This window comes from Entelurus aequoreus, linkage group LG08, assembly GCF_033978785.1.
Source record: "Entelurus aequoreus isolate RoL-2023_Sb linkage group LG08, RoL_Eaeq_v1.1, whole genome shotgun sequence".
Classification (NCBI taxonomy): domain Eukaryota; kingdom Metazoa; phylum Chordata; class Actinopteri; order Syngnathiformes; family Syngnathidae; genus Entelurus; species Entelurus aequoreus.
In genome coordinates, this window is record NC_084738.1 from 43,407,157 (window position 1) to 43,429,423 (window position 22,267).

The window sequence follows — 22,267 nt, forward strand, 5'->3', positions numbered from 1 at the left end:
CATGTCCAAATGATGTACTTGGTGTGAATATTTAGTGTGATATTGAATATGAATATTGTTATTTAGCACTGCCTTAATCTTCTTGGGCATTATTTGAGAATAACTGTTGTTCATGTAATACTCTTTTACTTCTCCTTGATGACATCATTGCTGGAGCTGGTGGAGGTGATTTAACTTCTCTTTCCTTCTTTACGTTACTTCCTTCTTTTGTTGCCCTCTTTCCTTCCTTCTTTGCATTCTTTCCTTCCTTTGTACTCTTTCCTTCCTTCCTTCCCTAGGCTCCTTCCTTGCTCTCTTTGCATTCCTTCCTTCCTTGAACTCCTTCCTTCCTTTGTTACGCTCTTTCCGTTCTTGCCCTTCTTGCTTGCTGGCTTGCGCTCTATCCTTCCTGCATTTCTTGTGTTTCTTTCTTCGATCTTTACTTCCTTCTTCGCACTTCTTCCTTGTTTTCTCACACTCATACCATCGATTCTTTGCTCTCCCTCCTTTTTTTACCATCCATCCATCCATCCATCTTCTTCCGCTTATCCGAGGTCGGGTCGCGGGGGCAGCAGCTTAAGCAGGGAAGCCCAGACTTCCCTCTCCCCAGCCACTTCGTCCAGCTCCTCCCGGGGGATCCCGAGGCGTTCCCAGGCCAGCCGGGAGACATAGTCTTCCCAACGTGTCCTGGGTCTTCCCCGTGGCCTCCTACCGGTCGGACGTGCCCTAAACACCTCTCTAGGGAGGCGTTCGGGTGGCATCCTGACCAGATGCCCGAACCACCTCATCTGGCTCCTCTCGATGTGGAGGAGCAGCGGCTTTACTTTGAGCTCCCCCCGGATGGCAGAGCTTCACACCCTATCTCAAAGGGAGAGCCCCGCCACCCGGCGAAGGAAACTCATTTCAGTCGCTTGTACCCGTGATCTTGTCCTTTCGGTCATAACCCAAAGCTCATGACCATAGGTGAGGATGGGAACGTAGATCGACCGGTAAATTGATAGCTTTGCCTTCCGGCTCAGCTCCTTCTTCACCACAACGGATCGATACAGCGTCCGCATTACTGAAGACGCCGCACCGATCCGCCTGTCGATCTCACGATCCACTCTTCCCTCACTCGTGAACAAGAGTCCGAGGTACTTGAACTCCTCCACTTGGGGCAGGGTCTCTTCCGCAACCCGGAGATGGCACTCCACCCTTTTCCGGGCGAGAACCATGGATTCGGACTTGGAGGTGCTGATTCTCATCCCAGTCGCTTCACACTCAGCTGCGAACCGATCCAGCGAGAGCTGAAGATCCTGGCCAGATGAAGCCATCAGGACCACATCATCTGCAAAAAGCAGAGACCTAATCCTGCAGCCACCAAACCAGATCCCCTCAACGCCTTGACTGCGCCTAGAAATTCTGTCCATAAAAGTTATGAACAGAATCGGTGACAAAGGGCAGCCTTGGCGGAGTCCAACCCTCACTGGAAACGTGTCCGACTTACTGCCGGCAATGCGGACCAAACTCTGGCACTGATCATACAGGGAGCGGACCGCCACAATCAGACAGTCCGATACCCCATACTCTCTGAGCACTCCCCACAGGACTTCCCGAGGGACACGGTCGAATGCCTTCTCCAAGTCCACAAAACACATGTAGACTGGTTGGGCAAACTCCCCATGCTCCCTCAAGGACCCTGCCGAGAGTATAGAGCTGGTCCACAGTTTCACGACCAGGACGAAAACCACACTGTTCCTCCTGAATCCGAGGTTCGACTATCCGGCGTAGCCTCCTCTCTAGCACACCTGAATAGACCTTACCGGGAAGGCTGAGGAGTGTGATCCCACGATAGTTAGAACACACCCTCCGGTTCCCCTTTTTAAAGAGAGGAACCACCACCCCGGTCTGCCAATCCAGAGGTACCGCCCCGGATGTCCACGCGATGCTGCAGAGTCTTGTCAACCAAGACAGCCCCACAGCATCCAGAGCCTTAAGGAACTCCGGGCGGATCTCATCCACCCCCGGGGCCTTGCCACCGAGGAGCTTTTTAACTACCTCAGCAACCTCAGCCCCAGAAATAGGAGAGCCCACCACAGATTCCCCAGGCACTGCTTCCTCATAGGAAGACGTGTTGGTGGGATTGAGGAGGTCTTCGGAGTATTCCCTCCACCGATCCACAACATCCGCAGTCGAGGTCAGCAGAACACCATCCTCACCGTACACGGTGTTGATAGTGCACTGCTTCCCCTTCCTGAGGCGGCGGATGGTGGTCCAGAATCGCTTCGAAGCCGTCCGGAAGTCGTTTTCCATGGCTTCCCCGAACTCCTCCCATGTCCGAGTTTTTGCCTCCGCGACCGCCGAAGCCGCACACCGCTTGGCCTGTCGGTACCTGTCCGCTGCCTCAGGAGTCCTATGAGCCAAAAGAACCCGATAGGACTCCTTCCCTCACCGCCGGTGTCCACCAACGGGTTCTAGGATTACCGCCACGACAGGCACCAACTACCTTGCGGCCACAGCTCCAATCAGCCGCCTCAACAATAGAGGTGCGGAACATGGTCCATTCGGACTCAATGTCCAGCACCTCCCTCGTGACATGTTCAAAGTTCTTCCGGAGGTGGGAATTGAAACTCTCCCTGACAGGAGACTCTGCCAGACGTTCCCAGCAAACCCTCACAATGTGTTTGGGCCTGCCAGGTCTGTCCGGCAACCTCCCCCACCATCGCAGCCAACTCACCACCAGGTGGTGATCGGTAGAAAGCTCCGCCCCTCTCTTCACCCGAGTGTCCAAAACATGAGGCCGCAAATCCGACGACACAACTACAAAGTCGATCATGGAACTGCGGCCTAGGGTGTCCTGGTGCCAAGTGCACATATGGACACCCTTATGTTTGAACATGGTGTTCGTTATGGACAATCTGTGACGGGCACAAAAGTCCAATAACAAAACACCGCTCGGGTTCAGATCCGGGCAGCCATTCTTCCCAATCACGCCTCTCCAGGTTTCACTGTCGCTGCCAACATGAGTGTTGAAGTCCCCCAGTAGAACGAGGGAATCACCCGGGGGAGCACTCTCAAGTACTCCCTCGAGTGAATCCAAAAAGGGTGGGTACTCTGAGCTGCGGTTTGGCGCGTAAGCGCAAACCACAGTCAGGACCCGTTCCCCCACCCGAAGGCGGAGGGAAGCTACCCTCTCGTCCACCGGGTTGAACTCCAACATGCAGGCTCTGAGCCGGGGGACAACAAGAATTGCCACCCCAGCCCGTCGCCTCTCACTGCCGGCAACGCCAGAGTAGAAGAGAGTCCAGCCCCTCTCGAGAGAACTGGTTCCAGAGCCCTTGCTGTGCGTCGAAGTGAGTCCGACTATGTCTAGTCGGAACTTCTCCACCTCGCGCACTAGCTCAGGCTCCTTCCCCCCCAGCGAGGTGACGTTCCACGTCCCAAGAGCTAGCTTCTGTAGCCGAGGATCGGACCGCCAAGTGCCCTGCCTTCGGCTGCCGCCCAGCTCACATCGCACCCGACCTCTATGACCCCTGCTATGGGTGGTGAGCCCATTGGAGGGGGGACCCACGTTGCCTCTTCGGGCTGTGCCCGGCCGGGCTCTCCTTCCTTCCGTCCCTGCTCTCCTTCTTTCTTCTTTCCATTGTGTTCCTTCCTTCCTGCCGCTTCTTCTTTCCTTCCTTCCTTCTATGAGCTCCGTCCTTCCTTGTGCTCTTTCTTTCCTTTCTTTTTGTGCTTCCTTAGTCCTTCCTTCTGCTCATTTCCTTCCTTACTTTTGCTCCATCCATCCTTCTTTCCTTTCTTCCTTCCTTGAGACCCTTCCTCGCACTCCTACCTCCCTTTCTTGCGCTACTTTCTTCCTTCCTTGGCTGTTTTTTTTCATTTCTTCCTTGTGCTCCTTCCTTCCTTCTTTGCTTGCACTCCTTCCTTCCTTACTTCTGCTCCTTTCTTACTTACATTCTTCCCTTACTTGCGTTATTTGCTTACTTCCTTCCTATGCACCGGAGCTGCTCAACCAGGTTTAGGTGTGGAAGAGACATAATTGGCCGCTCCATCCTGAGCAAGGCACTAGATCATCTTGGAGGTGTGTTTGTGTTCATTATCATGTTGGAAAAATGTCACATGGCCCCATTATTCTTAGTTCATTGTTTGTCCTTAACCGTAGTTTCCCCGTACCAACAGCACTCATGCAGTCCCCAGACCATACTTGTACCACCATGCTTAAAGGCCTACTGAAATGAATTTTTTTTATTTAAAAACGGGGATAGCAGATCCATTCTATGTGTCATACTTGATCATTTCGCGATATTGCCATATTTTTGCTGAAAGGATTTAGTATAGAACAACGGCGATAAAGTTCGCAACTTTTGGTCTCTGATAAAAAAAAGCCTTGCCCCTACCGAAGTAGCGTGACGACACCGGAGGAAGGACTGCTCATATTTTCCTATTGTTTACACCAGCAGCGAGAGAGATTCGGACCGAGAAAGCGACGATTACCCCATTCATTTGAGCGAGGATGAAAGATTCGTGGATGAGGAACGTGAAAGTGAAGGACTAGCGTGCAGTGCAGAACATATCTTTGTTCGCTCTGACTGTAACTTAGGTACAAGGGTTCATTGGATTCCACACACTCTCCTTTTTCTATTTTGGATCACGGATTTGTATTTTAAACCACCTCGGATACTATATATCAGAGGTGTGGACTCGAGTCACATGACTTGGACTCGAGTCAGACTCGAGTCATGAATTTGATGACTTTAGACTCGACTTGACAAAATGTAAAGAGACTTGCAACTCGACTTAGACTTTAACATCAATGACTTGTGACTTCACTTGGACTTGAGCCTTTTGACTTGACATGACTTGCTACTTTCCCCAAAACCCAAAGCTTAAAAAGTTATTTGGGAGCGCTCCGTATCTTTCATTTTGTACGTGTCTGTCTGTCTATCAGCGTGTGTGCTGCCTGTCAGCTGGTGTGCTGTCAGTACAACATCCAATCAAATTAGTCATACGTTGTTTTCATCACACAGCATTCATCCAATCAAATTGCAGGACAACCACCGAACAAGAGTTGTCAAACAATGCGGCAGAGAGAAACAATTATGCCAAAGTTGGTTTCGTTCGGGTATAAAAACTACAACTTGGTCAACAAAAAACGAATTGCGTATGCAAATCACGCAGTTCGAATATTACAGACGGAGACGCAACAACTTCCAACTTCGTTCGACATTTGAAGTTGCCCAAAGAAGGGTACTTTTGAATGTAAGATAACGTTTATTGGCTAAGTAACATGACTTTTATTTGCTGTGTAGTTAAATCAGTGAGGCTGTAAACTCACTGCTAACGTTATAACCATAGACATGTTTTAAGGGTACGCAGCATCGAGCGCTACTGCCTACTGGCGCAGACGAGACGCGGGGCCGCCATCTTGGAGTGGTGATCCGCTCCACTCAGTGCAATTCATTTGTCAGGAGCAATGAACTGTCAGCGCATTTAATTCATTTTACCTCACTGAATACCACTGATTTTCACGCAGTTTTTTGTCATACGTGTAGCTATGATAACGGACACGTGTTTTGGCAAGTTTTATTATTCATAGTTTGCTTAACAGTAATATAATATTCTTATACGCTATAAGTGACCAGACGTCCGAGATCAAAACTGGGAATATAATCCCAGAGAAGGGGGAAAAAACGGTAAGCTATTTTTAAATTGAAGAAACAATATGATTAGGTTATATATACATGCGTATATCCTACATAAACAATGTATGAATACATTAGATATCTATATATCCTAGGGACCTATAGACTGTATCTCTGTTGCTGCAGCAGCAGAGAGTTTATTCTGTCTTGACACTTTGTATTGATATTTTGTATTACATTCTTCCCTTAAATGATAATGTTTACAGTGATTGTTACGTATGTATTTTTTATGTATGTCGCTTTGGATAAAAGCGTCTGCCAAATACTTAAACATATATAAACACCTGAAAGTCTTTATATCAGCTAAAACCACCAATTTGTTTCACTACATTCAGAATAAAACCAAATGCTGTTTTACCCAACAATGTTAGTATTTGAATATTGTTACTTGAAGACTTATTCCTGGTTACAATTATACTGTTAAGAAAGTATTGTCTTATATTTTGCCTAAAATGAGAGTGCATCATAATCAGTGGCGGCTGGTGAATTTTGTTTTAGGTGGGGCTGAAAGTTTGTAAACCAAACCCCTGTAGGGGCGTCATCCTCCCCCAGAAGATTTATTTGTGATTTTCACATACAAATATTGAATATCTTTGCTCCTTCTCAACTCTGTGGTAATATTATTTTCATAAAATACAACCAATAGTATGTTAATGTTTGTTTTTGCAAATGTGTTTATTCTGTAAAGGAATGAGTTAAATGTTTAAAATTGTTTAAACTATTAAAATTACTGTTAATAGTGCTATTATGAATTGCAATGTCAGCACAATTTTTTTTCTTGCAATTTCAAATGCACTTGTTTTAATAAATAAATACAGCGTTTTAAAAGCATACACAATCTGTGTAAAAATATTAGTCTGTGGTTAAAGGGACTTGAAAGGACTCGAAACTCAAAATGCAGGACTTGGGACTCGACTTGAGACTTTCCAGTCTTGACTTTGGACTTGACTCGGGACTTGCCTGTCTTGACTCGGGACTTGACTCGAGACTTGAGGGCAAAGACTTGAGACTTACTTGTGACTTGCAAAGCAATGACTTGGTCCCACCTCTGCTATATATCCTCTTGAAAATGAGAGTCGAGAACGCGAAATGGACATTCACGGTGACTTTTATCTCCACGACAATACATCGGTGAAGCTCTTTAGCTACTGAGCTAACGTGATAGCATCGGGCTTTACTGCATATAGAAACAAAACAAATAAGTCCCTGACTGGAAGGATAGACAGAAGATCAACAATACTACCAAACTCTGGACATGTAAATAAACGGTTAATGCTTTCCAGCTTGGCGAAGCTTAACAATGCTGTTGCTAACGACGCCATTGAAGCTAACTTAGCTACGGAACCTCGACAGAGCTATGCTAAAAACATTAGCTCTGCACCTACGCCAGCTCTCATGTGCTCATTACGACCCGTGCTCACCTGCGTTCCAGCGATTAACGGTACGACGAGGGACTTCACCCGATCACCGATGCGGTTGGCGGCCCGGAGACGGAGGAAGTCAAGGTGAGGTATTTCGGCTAGCGCGTCTGCTATCCTCAAAGTGCTCCTGGTTGTGTTGCTGTAGTCCGCCGCTAATACACCGATCGCACCTACAGCTTTCTTCTTCGCAGTCTCCATTGTTCATTAAACAAATTGCAAATGATTCACCAACACAGATGTCCAGAATACTGTGGAATTTTGGGATGAAAACCGAGCTTTTTTGTATTGGATTCAATGGGTCCGAATACTTCCGTATCAACCGTTGACGTCACGCGCATACGTCATCATATCTAGACGTTTTCAACCGGAAGTGTGGCGGGAAATTTAAAATTGCACTTTATAAGTTAACCCGGCCGTATTGGCATGTGTTGCAATGATAAGATTTCATCATTGATATATAAACTATCAGACTGCGTGGTCGGTAGTAGTGGGTTTCAGTAGGCCTTTAACACAATACTTACTTTTCTTGCCAGATATTTTGACAATAATCTTTACGTATTGGGTCAAATGTACACGGCTATACAATCTGGACACTGACTACACTAAAATTTGTCCAAATCCACTTTCATTTACAGTATTGTCCCTTGATGTAATAAAATGCTCATCACAGTGTATTTACTAGACTACTAGATCAACTTTAACAATGACAGTATGCCTCCTGGATGTATTCGCTCGCGTCCTATATGACGCCATAAACACTGATCCCTGCTTACCTGTAGTGTCTGAAAATCTCCTCCTCCACCTCCGTGATGAAGTGGCACTTTGTGCATGAGTATTCCCTCTCGCCACCACCACGGCCCTCGTCCTTGCCGTCCAGCCCAGCCTCCTCCTCCGCCTTGACGTGTGGCGGTGCCCCCTTTAAGTTAATCAGGCTGTGACAGCTGTCGTAGTGCTGGAGCAGCACGTCGATGTCGCCGGTGGCGAAGGCGCACTGGTCGCACAGATGGGTGACGCCTAAGGGTGGTGGACACACACATACGTGAGACGAGAAGAAAAACAAAACTAACATACTTTAAAGCAGGTCAATTCAACTGGCTGACCAGGCATGACAACATACTGGCCCCCAGGTTCGGTTTAAAACTTCAGAGACAAACATTTTTACAGCTAATTACGAAAACCACTAGAGAGTTTCTGTTGTATAGAGAAACGTGGACCACTGTAAACACATTGGCACACCTTTGCATTGACATTTTAACCTTGGGGTCCAACCTCATGATTTGTAGGTGTTCCTCAAGGCACCCCTTTAAGTCGTTTCCTTATTGTCAGCTACAATTTATTTCCATAATGTGATTTACAGTGGGTACGGAAAGTATTTAAACCCCCTTAAATTGTTCACTCTTTGTTTCATTGCAGCTATTTGCTAAAATCCTAAATTAATTTAATTTCTCATTAATGCACACTCAGCACCCCATCTTGACAGAAAAAAAGAAATATTGCAATATTTTTGATGATAAAAAATTCAAAAATCTCAGACGCTTTGCTCAATACTTTGTTGATGCACCTTAGGCGGCAATTACAACCTCAAGTCTTTTTGAATACGATGCTACAAGCTTGGCACACCTATATTTGGGCAGTTTGGCCCATTCCTCTTTGCAGCACCTCTCAAGATCCGTCAGATTGGATGGGAAATGTTGGTTTTCATCCAGAATGTCTCTGTACATTGCTGCATTTATCTCTCCCTTTATCCTGACTAGTCACCCAGTTCCTGCCACTGAAAACTATCCCCACAGCATGATGCTGCCACCACCATGCTTCACTGTAGGGATGGTATTGGCCTGGTGATGAGTGGTGCCTCAACAAAGTATTAATCAAAGGGTCTGAATACTTATGTACTTGTGTTTTTTTTATAAGATTTTTAATTCATTTGCAAAAAAATTCAAAATTTCTGTCAAGATGGTGTGCTGAGTGAATGTACATTCATGAGAATTTTAGTACATGGCTGCAAAGAAACAAAGTTAAACATTTAAGGGGTCTGAATACTTTCAGTATCTACTGTATGTAACTAAGGTGTTGCTGTAGCTTGTTTACTTCAGATGCAGTCAGTAGTCAATTGTTCGACTTCAGTTATACTAGCAGTGTTCCTCAAGGTTTCATTTTAGGTCCTGTCTTTTACTTAATTTGGACTCTTCAAATGTGAGACACACATTTTTGCAGCAGTTTTTTTAAAACACCACACTGCTGTTGTAGAGATGATCTTTGACTCTGTATTTTGTGGAAGGTCTTTAAAAACAGCAGAACGCTCCTGGAACTGTGACAAAATAAATAGACTAAACTCAAATGTCTACTGTAGATGGTTCACCGTAATATACATAAACAGGTTAATAGTGAAGGGAGAAGTCCGGCCTCCCGGTCCTTAGCTTTCTGGAAATGTGGCCCCCAAAACAATTTTGTTAAATATCCCTGCTCTAATTTCTCTAATAAACCTCAATTCAAATAAACCCAGAGTCTCTTGCAGTCATCAGGTCAAGAGTATTCACCGTGGTCTCTAATTAGCACACGGGCAAAGAACATTAACATGCAGTTTAATAAACGTCACAAGATAGCAGTAGCTGGATTTAAAATATCATGAGCAGCTTTCTTTACCTTTGCATGTGCTTTAAAATGTTGCTATTCAGTCATATATTTTCCATACTGTTCAGTGTTTCCCATAAACTGCCAAGATACCTGTGGCGGTGGGGGGTGGCTATGGGCGTGGCTATGGGCGTGGTCACCATGACATCATCGAGTGATTTGCATAATTTACTACAGTGATTTGATTTTCTCTAAAAAGGCTCAAAAAATGTATATTTACTAATTAGTAATAACAGTTTTGTTTTAAACGTCCATCCATCCATTTTACAATATAATTACAACACTTTATGTACATATTTATATACAGATTAGAACAATAAGTTATTCACTGAAATATATTTATTAATTGTGGTTCTTACAAAAAATATATCTTATAAAATATAAAAGCTAAAATGTCTCAAAGCTCTGACCCTTTAATTAGTGCATACTAAATAATTTAACTTTAGCCTACTACTACAACCATATTATTTAATTTGCATAATTTACTACAATGATTTGATTTTCACCAAAAAGGCTCAAAAAATGTATACTTACTAATTAGTAATAACAGTTTTGTTTTAAACCTCCATCCATCCATTTTACAATATAATTACAACACTTTATGTACATATTTATATACAGATTTGAACAATAAGTTATTCACTGAAATATATGTATTAATTGTGGTTCTTACAAAAAATATATCTTATAAAATATAAAAGCTAAAATGTCTCAAAGCTCTGCCCCTTTAATTAGTGCATACTAAATAATTTACCTTTAGCCTACTACTACAACCATATTATTTACCAGCAACATAAAGTGAAACAGAGGCAGAGGTGTCCTGCCACAGTCAGTAACAAATAAACAGAAAACAGTAGTGGTGGTAGATAGACACAGAGCTTCATCAAACATCTGATCCACTGAACAAAGAGCTCCAAAAATCTTGAACTTTAGACTGCCATCAGTTTTACTCCCTACGCTTAACCATGTGTTTCCTACTGCCTGCAGACTTTGCACCCTTTGTTATAAACACATGTTGTTTTTCTAATATATATACATTAAATAAAGTCAAATACAAATAAGGCAACAAGAGAAGTATCCTACCCTTCTCTTTTGTAAAGTAAATCTGAACAGCCGATATGGGCATCTACATCAACTACATGATTTGCCTGAGAAGCTGGAGAGGACAAAAAAAATAGAAAATAAAAAAAATAAAATAAATATTTTATTTTATTTATCTATTTATTTTTTTTATTTGTGGCGGACATAATTCTTTCGTGGCGGGCCGCCACAAATAAATGAATGTGTGGGAAACCCTGCTGTTGTTTCCAATCAATGGATCTTTGTGGCTGGATGGATGGATCTTTTTTGTCATTGCACAACATTTTGTTTTATTTTACTTTTCCTTTGTTTTTACTTTTAAAGCTATTACAATATTGGTTAAGTTGAACCAATATTGACAACGTGACAAAGTGGTCAAAGAGAGTAATTTTCCTTCCCACTTTCTCCTGCACCCCAAGTCATCATTATTATTTGTTTACCTTGAGAGACAACAGGATTAGAGGGGTGAAAGGTCACGCTGGGGTCACTTCTGGGTTGAGGAGGGGTCAAACCGCCAGTGTCATGCTGGTTCGTGGACGCAGGGAATTTGCCACAACATTTGGAACAGGTGGGCTTCCGGCAAGCAAAGGGATGGGACACCTAATGGGGAGAACGTGTCACAAAAAGCAGGAAGTGCTTCAAAGTTTCATCTTTTCAGAACATACTAAAGCATGTCCATCATTAGCTTAACGATGACGACGATTTATTTTCCTCTTTGGGCGAACAGACATCTCCTTCCGTTCGCGTCGTTACATGCACAACATTCTGACCGGTCTTACCTCGCCTAGGTGCTTCTGCGGCTGACAGAGCCCTCTGGGACAGTACATGCAGTGCTGGATGCAGCAGCGGTGGATGGAGTGGTTGTGCTGGTAGTGCAGCAGCAATGGCGCCACGACGATCACGTCGGCGCTGTGGGCCATAGAGTAGCGGAAGTCGCACAGCTGACAGTTGTAGCTGGTGACCACCGCTTCTGTGTCGCTGCTGTTGGGGTCGCCTAGGGAACAGGAGAAGACGTCTGTTAGGCAAAGGGCTAATTTAGTCCTAAGGTATTTGAGTCCTAAATTGACACGTTTACGCTGGTCAAATATTCTTTATTACAGGAGCACTCTGATATGTTTTAGAACCTACTGCAGGAATGCTAATCAAAGATCTTGTATGTGACATACTATACTATACTGTTTTAAAGGGCAACTGCACTTTTTTGGAATTGTTCCTATCATTCACAATCCCTATGTCAGACAAGAACACATTTGTTTTTCTTTGTTTTAATACATGCCAAGTCATAAACGAGGTGGCTAATAATGCAGATAATGAGAGTACACTATTGCTTCCAAAAAGCCCTTTAAAGAACATCCAAAAAAGGTCAATAATGCTTAATTTACATCTCTTGACATCTTGTGACATGTGGCTGTTTGCAACATTTACTCAGATATCTGGAGTGCGCAAATTTTCCAATGTATTTTTTACAGTATATCCCGCCCTCTTACCACTTCTCGTACATACAGTAATGACGTAATTATGTACGTGCGTAACTCATGCATTAGATTTAGGTGTTGTTAGCTAACATCAATTTGGATAGCTAGCGTTAGCGGCCATTAAATGTATTTTCTATCATATTTACAACTTGACTGCATGTTCGTTGTTTCTCTTGGACTGATTTTGTATGTGTGCATGCGCTCCCTGCGCGTACATGTTGACGCGACAGCCGTAAACACTGATTATTTTATTTTTATTACATAAACTTTGTAATTATGAACAATATAGTTAATTGTCAAACAAATGTGTTCTGTTAAACCACTAATGGTAACATAAGCTAGTTGGTGGTGTTCTTGTTATATTTGTTGCTTTGAAAAATGTTAGTGAGTAATTTGCAAACAGCACTTTTAACCAAGTATTAGTGATATTGTTATTATAAGTGCTGACTAGAGGTGGGAATCTTTGGGTACCTCATGATTCGATGACGATTACAATTCGGGAGCTATGATTCGATTAAAAAAACGATTATTGATGATCCTTTAGTTTATATATTTATTTATTCATTTATTTATTGATGCAGTTTTAAATTTCTTGTCGTTTCACCAAATAAGAGTTTATTACTTGCAACTTTTAAAAACAGTGCATTTGTAATAAGAAACCGTTAAATTAATTTCCATCACATTTATTAAATTAATGGAAATGTGTGCAAAACTGAAACATAAATGCCCTAAAATAAAGGAGCTGGTCGGATCTCTCGGTGAGGTGGCTTGCTGCTGTCAGCCAAATATTACTATTACTGTCAGCATTACTTCATTTACAATAAACACATTGATTATCGATGTTTACAAATCGATTTTATAATCGTCCATGTCTGAATTACGATGCATCTAAAACATTTTTTTCCCCCCCACTTTTAGTGCTATCAAAAACAAACTTTTTTTTAGCCGCGTAGTGATAACAGAGAGCTAACTGGCTTATGCAGCTACTGACATACTGAGCCGGTGAGCTGCTGCATTGCCTCTCAGTTGGTGAAAGTAAATTCTAGATTATAAATCATGCCTCTTACAGTACAAGGTTGTGGCCATAAACCAAGAAGTTAGTCCACTCTGTTGTCCTCTGTGTTTTTAATTTACTGTTTTAATTGGTTTTACCCTTTAAAATCGTTTTTAATCACATTTATTTTATATTGTTTTTAATTGTTTTTAATATTGTTGTGCAGCACTTTGGAAACATTTTGTTGTTTAAATGTGCTATATAAATAAAATGGATTGGATTGGAACTTTGACATCCAACTTAGACCCGCAGATGGCGAGAAAGACACGAACAGATGCTCGTTTGCAGCACCATTTTTTTTTAATACTTCGTGAGGATTATGACTGATTCTTCATTTAAATGAGAAGATATAAACATACTAAGGCTGAAACGACGCGTCGACATAGTCGACGTCATCGGTTACGTAAATACGTCGACGCCGTTTTTGTGCGTCGACGCGTCGCATATTTACGTCACACTACCGTCATGGCGAAGCGCAAAGCAGACGATCAAAGCAAACGATGCGAGCGGTGCGAGCGGGGGGGAAAGCATGCCAAAAGTGGTCAAAAGTGTGGGAGTATTTCAATAAACGGCCTAATAATGTTGTTGTATGCACACTGTGTCGAGCGGAAACGGCCTATCATAGCAGCACAACGGCTATGAACGAACATTTGAAAAGAAAACCATCAACTAGTCAATCGTCCGCGCGAGCATACGTTGTCATCATTACACAAAAACATGAATGTGTCATTTGTATCTGCTAGGGGTGAAACGGTACGTTTTGTATTGAACCGTTTCGGTACGGGGCTTTCGGTTCGGTACGGGGGTGTACCGAACGAGTTTCTAAGCTAAAGCTAACTTTAGCTGCTAAAGTCTTAACAAGCTGCTTCGCTCCTCTGCCTCTGTCTCAGCACGCAGCATTGTCCCACCCACACAACCATCTGATTGGTACACACGAAGCATTATCAGCCAATCAGCAGTGTGTATTCAGAGCGCATGTAGTCAGCGCTTCAGCGTGGAGCAGATAGGTGTTTAGCAGGTGAGCATCAGGCAGCGGACTCTCCCCAAATGATAATAAACACCTCCCAGTCAACTACTAGTAACATCACTATGAGCCTGTTGACCTTCTAGAAATATAAACTGCAGCTCAGCTCACTCGCAGTCCTGGCTTGAGGTGAAGGCTAATTACCTCTCAGTTCCAGCCACATCGACCCCTTCTGAGCGTAGACATGCTAACCTTTCTTCATTACAACTGTTAGTCACTCACTGGAATGAGTAGAATTGGTTATTGTGTACTGTGTTGGACTGGATGTTTATTTTGCACAGTTTAAAAGCAATACTTAATGTTTACACTGCTCCAGAATATTTAGATTGGCACTTTTTTGTATTGGATGTTTATCTTTATTTTTGCACATTTTAGCAAATAAGCAATACTTTCACTTTTGTTGAAATGTTTACACTGTTGTTACAGAATATTTCGTTTTGCACTTTTTTGTATTGGATGTTTATCTTTATTTTTGCACATTTTAAAGCAAAATAAGCAATACTTTTACTTTTGAAATGCTTATACTATTGCAGAATATTAAGATTTGCACTGGATGTTGACTTTTATATTTGCACATTAAAAAGCAAATAAGCTACTTTTAATTTTGTTAAATGTTAAAAGTTTTAAATGTTTACATTATTACAGAATATTTAGTCATGTTGTTGTCAATGTTGACTGAGTGGCCATACTTCTTTTTTTTTGTAAATAAAAGCCATGCCTTTTGAAAAAACGGGCCTACATTTATTTTTTCATCTTCATTTTGAATAAAAAAATAATCGGTAAAAGGAAAAATAATCTACAGATTAATCGAAAAAATAATCTATAGATTAACCGATTAATCGAAAAAATAATCTATAGATTAATCGATAGAAAAATAATAGTTAGCTGCAGCCTTAAAACATACCATCCAAAAAAAAAGAAAAACGTATGTGTTCTTGTCTTACATATAAGGATTGTGAATAATAGGCAAAAATACAAAAAAAGTTACCCTTTAAAAAACCTACAGGGAAAATGCTAATCAAAGACCTTCTCTGTTTGACAGGAGCAGTCTGATATTTTTAAGAACCTATACCCATACTGGATTACCTTGGCTGGTGCTAGACAGCAGATCCTTGCGACTTTTGGATAACTCTCCTTCCCTTCTCCTTCCTCTTTCTCCAGGATTGAGGTCGTTGGGGCTCCCCGTGTTCGCCCTATGTCGTTGCTCATAGTGCTCCAAAAGCTTGGCCGACCCTCCCGTCCACTCGCAGCTCCAGCTGCAGTACTTGCACCAGTAGTACGCCCCCTGTGCGCCCTCCACCGGCCAACCCGACGAATCAGCCCGGATCGGGATAGAATACCCGACAAGAGAGTCATCTTCTGCTCGTACTGCCACTCTTTCGGAACCCTCTACAATCGGGCTCCTCCCCTTAATCTGGTTGTCGTTAGTGAGCAGGGGGGTGTCTGGCGGGGTTTTGACTTTATTGGGATGCGTGGACAGGAAGTGTTGCTCCAGTTCTAGAGAATTGCTGCCCATGTAGGTAAAGTTGCAGAATTTGCAGCGGAAGTACTTGGTGTTGCCTTGGCAATCCGAGGTCTTGCGGCCGATTCCGATTAGCGTGCCGCCCAACGTCACCTGTTGAGGAAACAAAAGAGAGTTGTTTTCATTAGTTATCGAAAGTCACAACACAAGATGTCAGAAACCGGTTTATTATATCTTCTCAAGGGACAATACAACAGAAAGTAAACTTGAATATAACTCAGGATAGTCAGATTGCAGCTTGTATAGCAGTATACATTTACTATCCACTGGAAATTAGTCAACACAACTATTATTGTCTAAATAGCTGGCAATACAAGTGAGTTACAATGTTACAAGCTCTGTTGTTTTCCAGTAACAGGTTAGTAATTCAAACGCTACAGCAACATTACTTTTACTGGCAGTGAAATGTGGCGCATTATTATGCACTGTAATCTATATCAACAATCTGGATGCTGTTTCAGTCATTGTCTACAACAGGGGTGTCCAAAGTGCGGCCCTGGGGCCATTTGCGGCCCGGAGCTCAATTTGTATTGGCCCGTGACACATTCTATAGACAGGTCCCAAATTAGAACAAAAAACTATGAAAAAATCAACGGGACCAAATCCCCCCAAAATGGGACCTGAAAACCAAAATGGCCGAAAACCTGAGCGTCTTACTGTATAAGGTCCTTGATGATTTCCGTGTGTCCTGACATGGTGAAAAAGTGTACAAATTTCTTGTGAGACATGATATCTGTTTGAGTGTACTAAAGCCCTCAAAAGTGTTTCAGTTGACGGTATAATAGCAATATTAGTAAATACAAGCTTACTTTAGAGCACAGTTAACATAAATGCAAATAAAATCATTATTAAAATAATCATGAATGATTGTATTGCTTTGTTATCTATAACACAAAGCTAAGATGTAGAAGGGTTTTTCAGATGTTAGCATATGTTCACCTACATTGGTTCGGTTTGAGTATTTTTCATATCCAAAATGTATAAAAGTGGCCGTCGCATCCTTAAATTTTTGTCTATGTGGCCCTCGCTGGAAAATGTTTGGACACCTCTGGTCTACAACAACTACTGCTACTACTACTACAATTACTCAAGAAGCTACATAGCTAGTCAACGAGAGTTTGGATTGCTATAATGAAAACAGTGACCCCTGGCATGTTGGTAGGAAATTGGTAGACTTTAAAATCTCATAAAACCTCTCAAATTATTTGACATATTTAAAAGTCTTTCAAAAAATTAATGCAATAATTTCTTAACCTGGTAATGAAATACTACCTTCATAAGCGAGTAATTCCTTTACTAATTTAATTACTTTTTTGTGAAAGTAAGTATAATTACTTTTTTTAAGTAATTTGTATAACAAAGGTGGTAAAGTCATGGTCTGAAACTGCATGAGTGCTTCTAGGACTGGGGAACTATGGTTGAAGTCAAACAATGAGCTAGCTAAAATAGCCGCCAACACATAATAGTGCATCCCACAAGGATCATGTCTAAATTGTGTCCAAAGTGTCAATATTTAGTGTGAGCACCAGTGATGTCTTCAACTTACGATTTTAAATTGTTATTCAATCAGATTTGTCAGATTTTGCAGATCAGTAGACGATAGACAAAATGTTTATTTGTATGCTAGCATATATGCTAGCAAGAGCACTCATTCACAGCTTGTGCCACCTCAAGAAGGCTAAACAAACTCAAATAAATAAAAATGTCAAGGACTGGATGGTTTCGTGGCGTCCTCAGATTGGCTTCGTCCAGGTAGGCTTCAGCTCTGGCGGGCGGCCAAAAAGACAATTAAACTTTACTATCTAGAGTGAGTGAGTGAGTAAGTGAGTGGGTGAGGATAGGCGGGGGGTCATGGGGCACTTTGAAATGTTTTATAATGTTGCATCCATGGCCTACGCATGAGTGTTTAACTGTTAAACTTGTTTCCACAAATAAAATATTTAATTACAAATTATTGAAGTGAAGATTAAGTTAAAAGGATTAAAAGGGACAAGCGGTAGAAAATGGATGGGTGGAGGGTTATAAATATATTTTTTGAGGAGCTTCGCAGGGTCTTCTGCATCTGGATATCGCAGCTGTCAGTTGTATCAATGATTCGGCTGTATTGTCTTATCTCTGGACTGCTAAGAGTGGCCTTTTGTTGCTGGGTGAAACAGTTCTGTGTGTCCGGAGTGCTTTTCTGTCGCATTTTGGCATCCATGATTGACAGTTTAGCTTCCTTGGACATACACACAGCACATTGGCTGCGAATCCCACATTGTAGTCTCAGGTGTTCTGGTGTATTCGAAGAACGTCTCCTCGCCACGTTAGCCTGAGCTGGTGACTCCCGCCTCTAACGCACGATGTGCAGAGGCTAGCTCTCTCTGCTAGCTCTGTAGCTCTCAGTTTGTAGTGTGTGCTTAGCTCTCAATGTATGGTTCCGATCTCTCCTTCACCACCACGATATAACCCAAAAAATGTTTTACTTTTCTGCCCGCGAGCCAACTTTTTTTTATAAAACTTTTCCATCCAACTATCGTCATTTTCTAATCTCTCAAGGTCACGTCACACCCCGGCCGAGTCGTAACAAAGTTTCCGTTTGTGAACTCATGTCAATGTTCCAACTGCTCGCCCATACGCTCTTCTTAGCGGATGTCACAGCTTGCCCTCTTCCTTCTTAAGCGTTTACGTGCAATGATATAGTGCAGAAAATGTTGACTTTGATTCCACAAAATGCTTGAAATTGCCACAAATGCGCCAGGACTGAGACCTATTAGAATTGGAGACATGTTTACTTCCGTACACACTGCAGCACTTGTGACGTCATGTCTGCATGCGGGTCAGATTGCCTTCACATTAGATGTCGCTTTTTTTTTTTGTAATGTGAACAACTACATAAAAAGATCAGATCTGACAAACAAAAACCTGAATTGAAAACCTTCTCTGCAGTGTGAAAGTAGCCTGGGACATGGACTTTACAACTGCTTTAGAGGAGATTGCATTTGCACCTCTTGGCATCAATCAACCACACCGTGAACTGCCTGATTAGTTTCAAACAACCCGCTAAGGAGGATCGCCCATACTGAATGTCCTCCCCTTCAAGAATGCATGCATGTATTCACAGGCAATTAAATGCCACTGCAACTCTAACTAACCAACCCATAACATATAACCCAGGGCTGGGAGTATGTGGTATTCCACTAGAGGAGGCTAAAGAAACCTGACGCTCATCTGGTTTTTATTAGTTTGGCCTGTAGACATGTAGGTGATTACGAACATGCTTCTGCTGCTGCTGCTGGCTAGATGGAGGGGGAGCACAGGCTTACAATGACATTACTACTGTACGAAGTAGATTTATCTCTGTAAAGATCTGCGGTCTGATCTGGACTGCAGGCGGTGGATAGTTTGTCAGGACAAAAAGCCCTTATCCAAAAAAGGGTCGCCCTCGCTGTGAATTAGAATTTTGGCTCTAAAAGCACAACAACAACTTTGTGTTCTGACGTTCTAATCAAAAAGGCAAACAATTACTGTAGCATAGAAATGCTTACAGAGGCAGAGGATTGGATTACAATATGGATGATGGATGGAGCCTTGTTCACTCAACTTTATATTTGGACTTTTCCACTCTTTCCCCCCCTCACTGCATTATTCTTGATCTCTCCTTGAAATCTCATTGGCTCACCAGGATCCCCGTCTTAGCAAATGACAACATGGAACTTTCCATACATGGACGACCGAGAGAAAGAGAGAGAGAAAGAAGCGAGGGAACGAGAAGAATAGAGCTCCTTTCATTCGACTTTTAGTCAGGAACCCTGCTAGATTTTCTATTTCGGACTTCTTCCGTCGTCCAATCCGTGACATAGGGTCATTATTTGCTTGAAATGAAAGGAAACTCCTTGACTTTTGACACAAAAACACACACACACGCGCATATTAGATCATCGTAATCCTCTAAAGACAAAACTCTACTGTTTGTATACTCAAGACTCTGAATCTTCCATCCCACTGTTATTCAAAGGGGGTAGATTTAAGATAAAAATATATAGTTATGTCCTATTTTGTTTCTTTTTGAACAGAAATACACTTCAATATGTTTCAGAGGATACTACCAAGAACATTCATCTATCCATTTTCTACCCCTTGTCCCTTTCGGGGTCGCGGTATTATCAAGAACAACAAGCAGGAATTGCATGTATAGAAATAGTGAATTAAGTCCAGTAAAATAGCAAAACTGAACTAAAATGAGATATTTCCCATCATATTCCATACATTCCAAGGAGGAAGAAGAAGCCTTTCAAAACATATTATGTTCAATCTGCATTTAAAACACTTCCTTGTGGTCTACATAACATGGCACTTTGGTACAAATGATGCTTACATTTTGCTTTATAGACCATCTTCAAGCATCTTATTGACTGCCTCTTGACAAGCTGTCCTAGTGGGAGGTTTTATTTACATGCAAAAGCATTGGTATGATTGGCAAAGGACAAAAAAGCAGGAAAATAAACGGCACACCTACACAGTGACATATTTGTTTAGTCTAAAGATGGTCAGTATTATTTATAACATAACAAATGGCTTAACACTAGAAGTCCCAGCATTTTTCTGTCTACCTAGAAGACCCAGAGAGGGGTCATTTGGCCCGACGCTTTTCCCGAATACACTAATCACTCATTTTGTTATGGTAATGAGGCTGTTAGGGGCAGTTTGTCTAGGTAGACAGAAAAATTATACATGTGGGAAATGCCGAAAGGAGCAATGGCAGTGCCAGGATTGTGAGTGACTGCTCAAATGTATGTCAGTCACGTTTACATGGACATGGTTTTTCATTCTTTGTAAATATGCTTTTTTCTTTGTAAATTTTTTTTTTTAAACTATTTTTGGCACACAAAAATAACAATTGCTTCTGCAACAACCCTCCACACCAAAACTGGGAAAACAGTTGCTTTTTCATTCTTTGTAAATATGTTTTGTTTTGTATTTTTTTTAACAATAAATGTCAGAGTGTTGATCCCTTCATTCTGTTGATCCTTGCAAAAACACACACAACCTACCTCAGAACTAAAGCTTGAGCTGTAAGGTCCCCTCCCCCACACAGGCTCAAGTGGCCCCCTGCCGTGTGCCACTAACAGCCACATTTTCATAACAAAAGGAGTGTCCACAGGGGGGACTAGGGGTCAAATGACCCTCTTGTGTGTTTTCTAGGTAAAAATGTCAATTGACCCTTCTCTGGGACTTCGCGTGTTAAAACAGCTTACTTTTTATGAAGTTTAAAAATAATTGAGAAATTAATTAAATAATTATACTCCAGGACTTATATTAAGACTCCAACTCACACAATACAGGATGGCGTGATAATCCACAGTAAATGTGTCTAAGTTTGTTTCCTTGAACATCATTGTGTAATGCTAGCTATCTTTTAGCAAATATAGATTATTGCTAAGCAGCAACAAACCTTTCTTGCTTTGTTTACACTACTTGTATTATCCATCCATCCATCCATGTTCTACCGCTTGTCCGTATTATCATTTATGTTAATTGGACTATGACAAAAATTATGACAAATTATCGATGGATCACTTGATTACCTGCAGATAAAAAGGAAAGATAATATTGGCTTTGCCTACCTGCAAGGGCGTACGAAAGGGGGACACATATGTATTGGAAAATGGACAACTCTGTAAATAGTGTTAAAAATTTATCAATGTCATAAATTAACTTTGGCGCAAAACATTCACAAAATGCTATGTTACATGAACGGTCAACATTCTGATGTATAAAAAAACTAAAATAAAATAACTAAAATAACAACACAATACTTAAAGGGGAAAGTGGCTTTTTTTTTTTTTGCCTATCACTCACAATCCTTATGAAAGACGTATGTTTTAATGCATTCTAACTCATTAATAAACGTTAGCAAAAGTCAGCTAACAATGGAGACAATGAGGGTTTCTCTATTCTGCCTATAAAGCGCTCAAAAAACCTCCATCAATGTTTATATACACGCTGTAAGTATATATGTAATGTAGTAACAGGCACATTCATATTAACATGTAATCTTTACCTAATTTGGTCTTTTTAAGAATACAGCAGCGTAATAATTTTACAGACGAATCACAACGGTAGCTTTTACCTTCAACAACAACACTACTACTCACTCGTCATGAGAGCCATCAAAGACTACTTTGGGACAAATGATGATGCAGAATGTTATATTTTGAAGCCTAAATATACGGAGGATGAGCTACACGTTTTAGAAAGCTGTGTGCTAAACAGATCCAGCGCTAGTGAAACATCTTGTATAGCAGGGTTGCTAAGTGCTAAACAAAAAACACAAGCTACGAAAATAATAACACAATCACTTACTATCAAATGTCTGCTCTCACTAAAATGCCGACTGATGAGATGTTCATATCTT

The 22,267-nt window shown here is 41.7% G+C and overlaps 1 protein-coding gene across 3 annotated transcripts in view; it reads right to left on the minus strand.

Moving 5' to 3' along the window:
- The window catches only part of trps1 (trichorhinophalangeal syndrome I), a 249,010-nt gene that overhangs the window by 103,253 nt on the left and 123,490 nt on the right, over window positions 1-22,267 (minus strand). For all 3 annotated transcript variants that reach the window (XM_062056517.1, XM_062056518.1, XM_062056515.1), the window contains exons 5-8: window positions 15,435-15,963; window positions 11,575-11,789; window positions 11,236-11,395; window positions 7,858-8,098 (exon numbers count right to left, since the gene is read on the minus strand). In XM_062056517.1, the coding sequence (XP_061912501.1) occupies window positions 7,858-8,098; window positions 11,236-11,395; window positions 11,575-11,789; window positions 15,435-15,963 (1,145 nt within the window). The remainder of the gene's footprint in view (window positions 1-7,857; window positions 8,099-11,235; window positions 11,396-11,574; window positions 11,790-15,434; window positions 15,964-22,267) is intronic.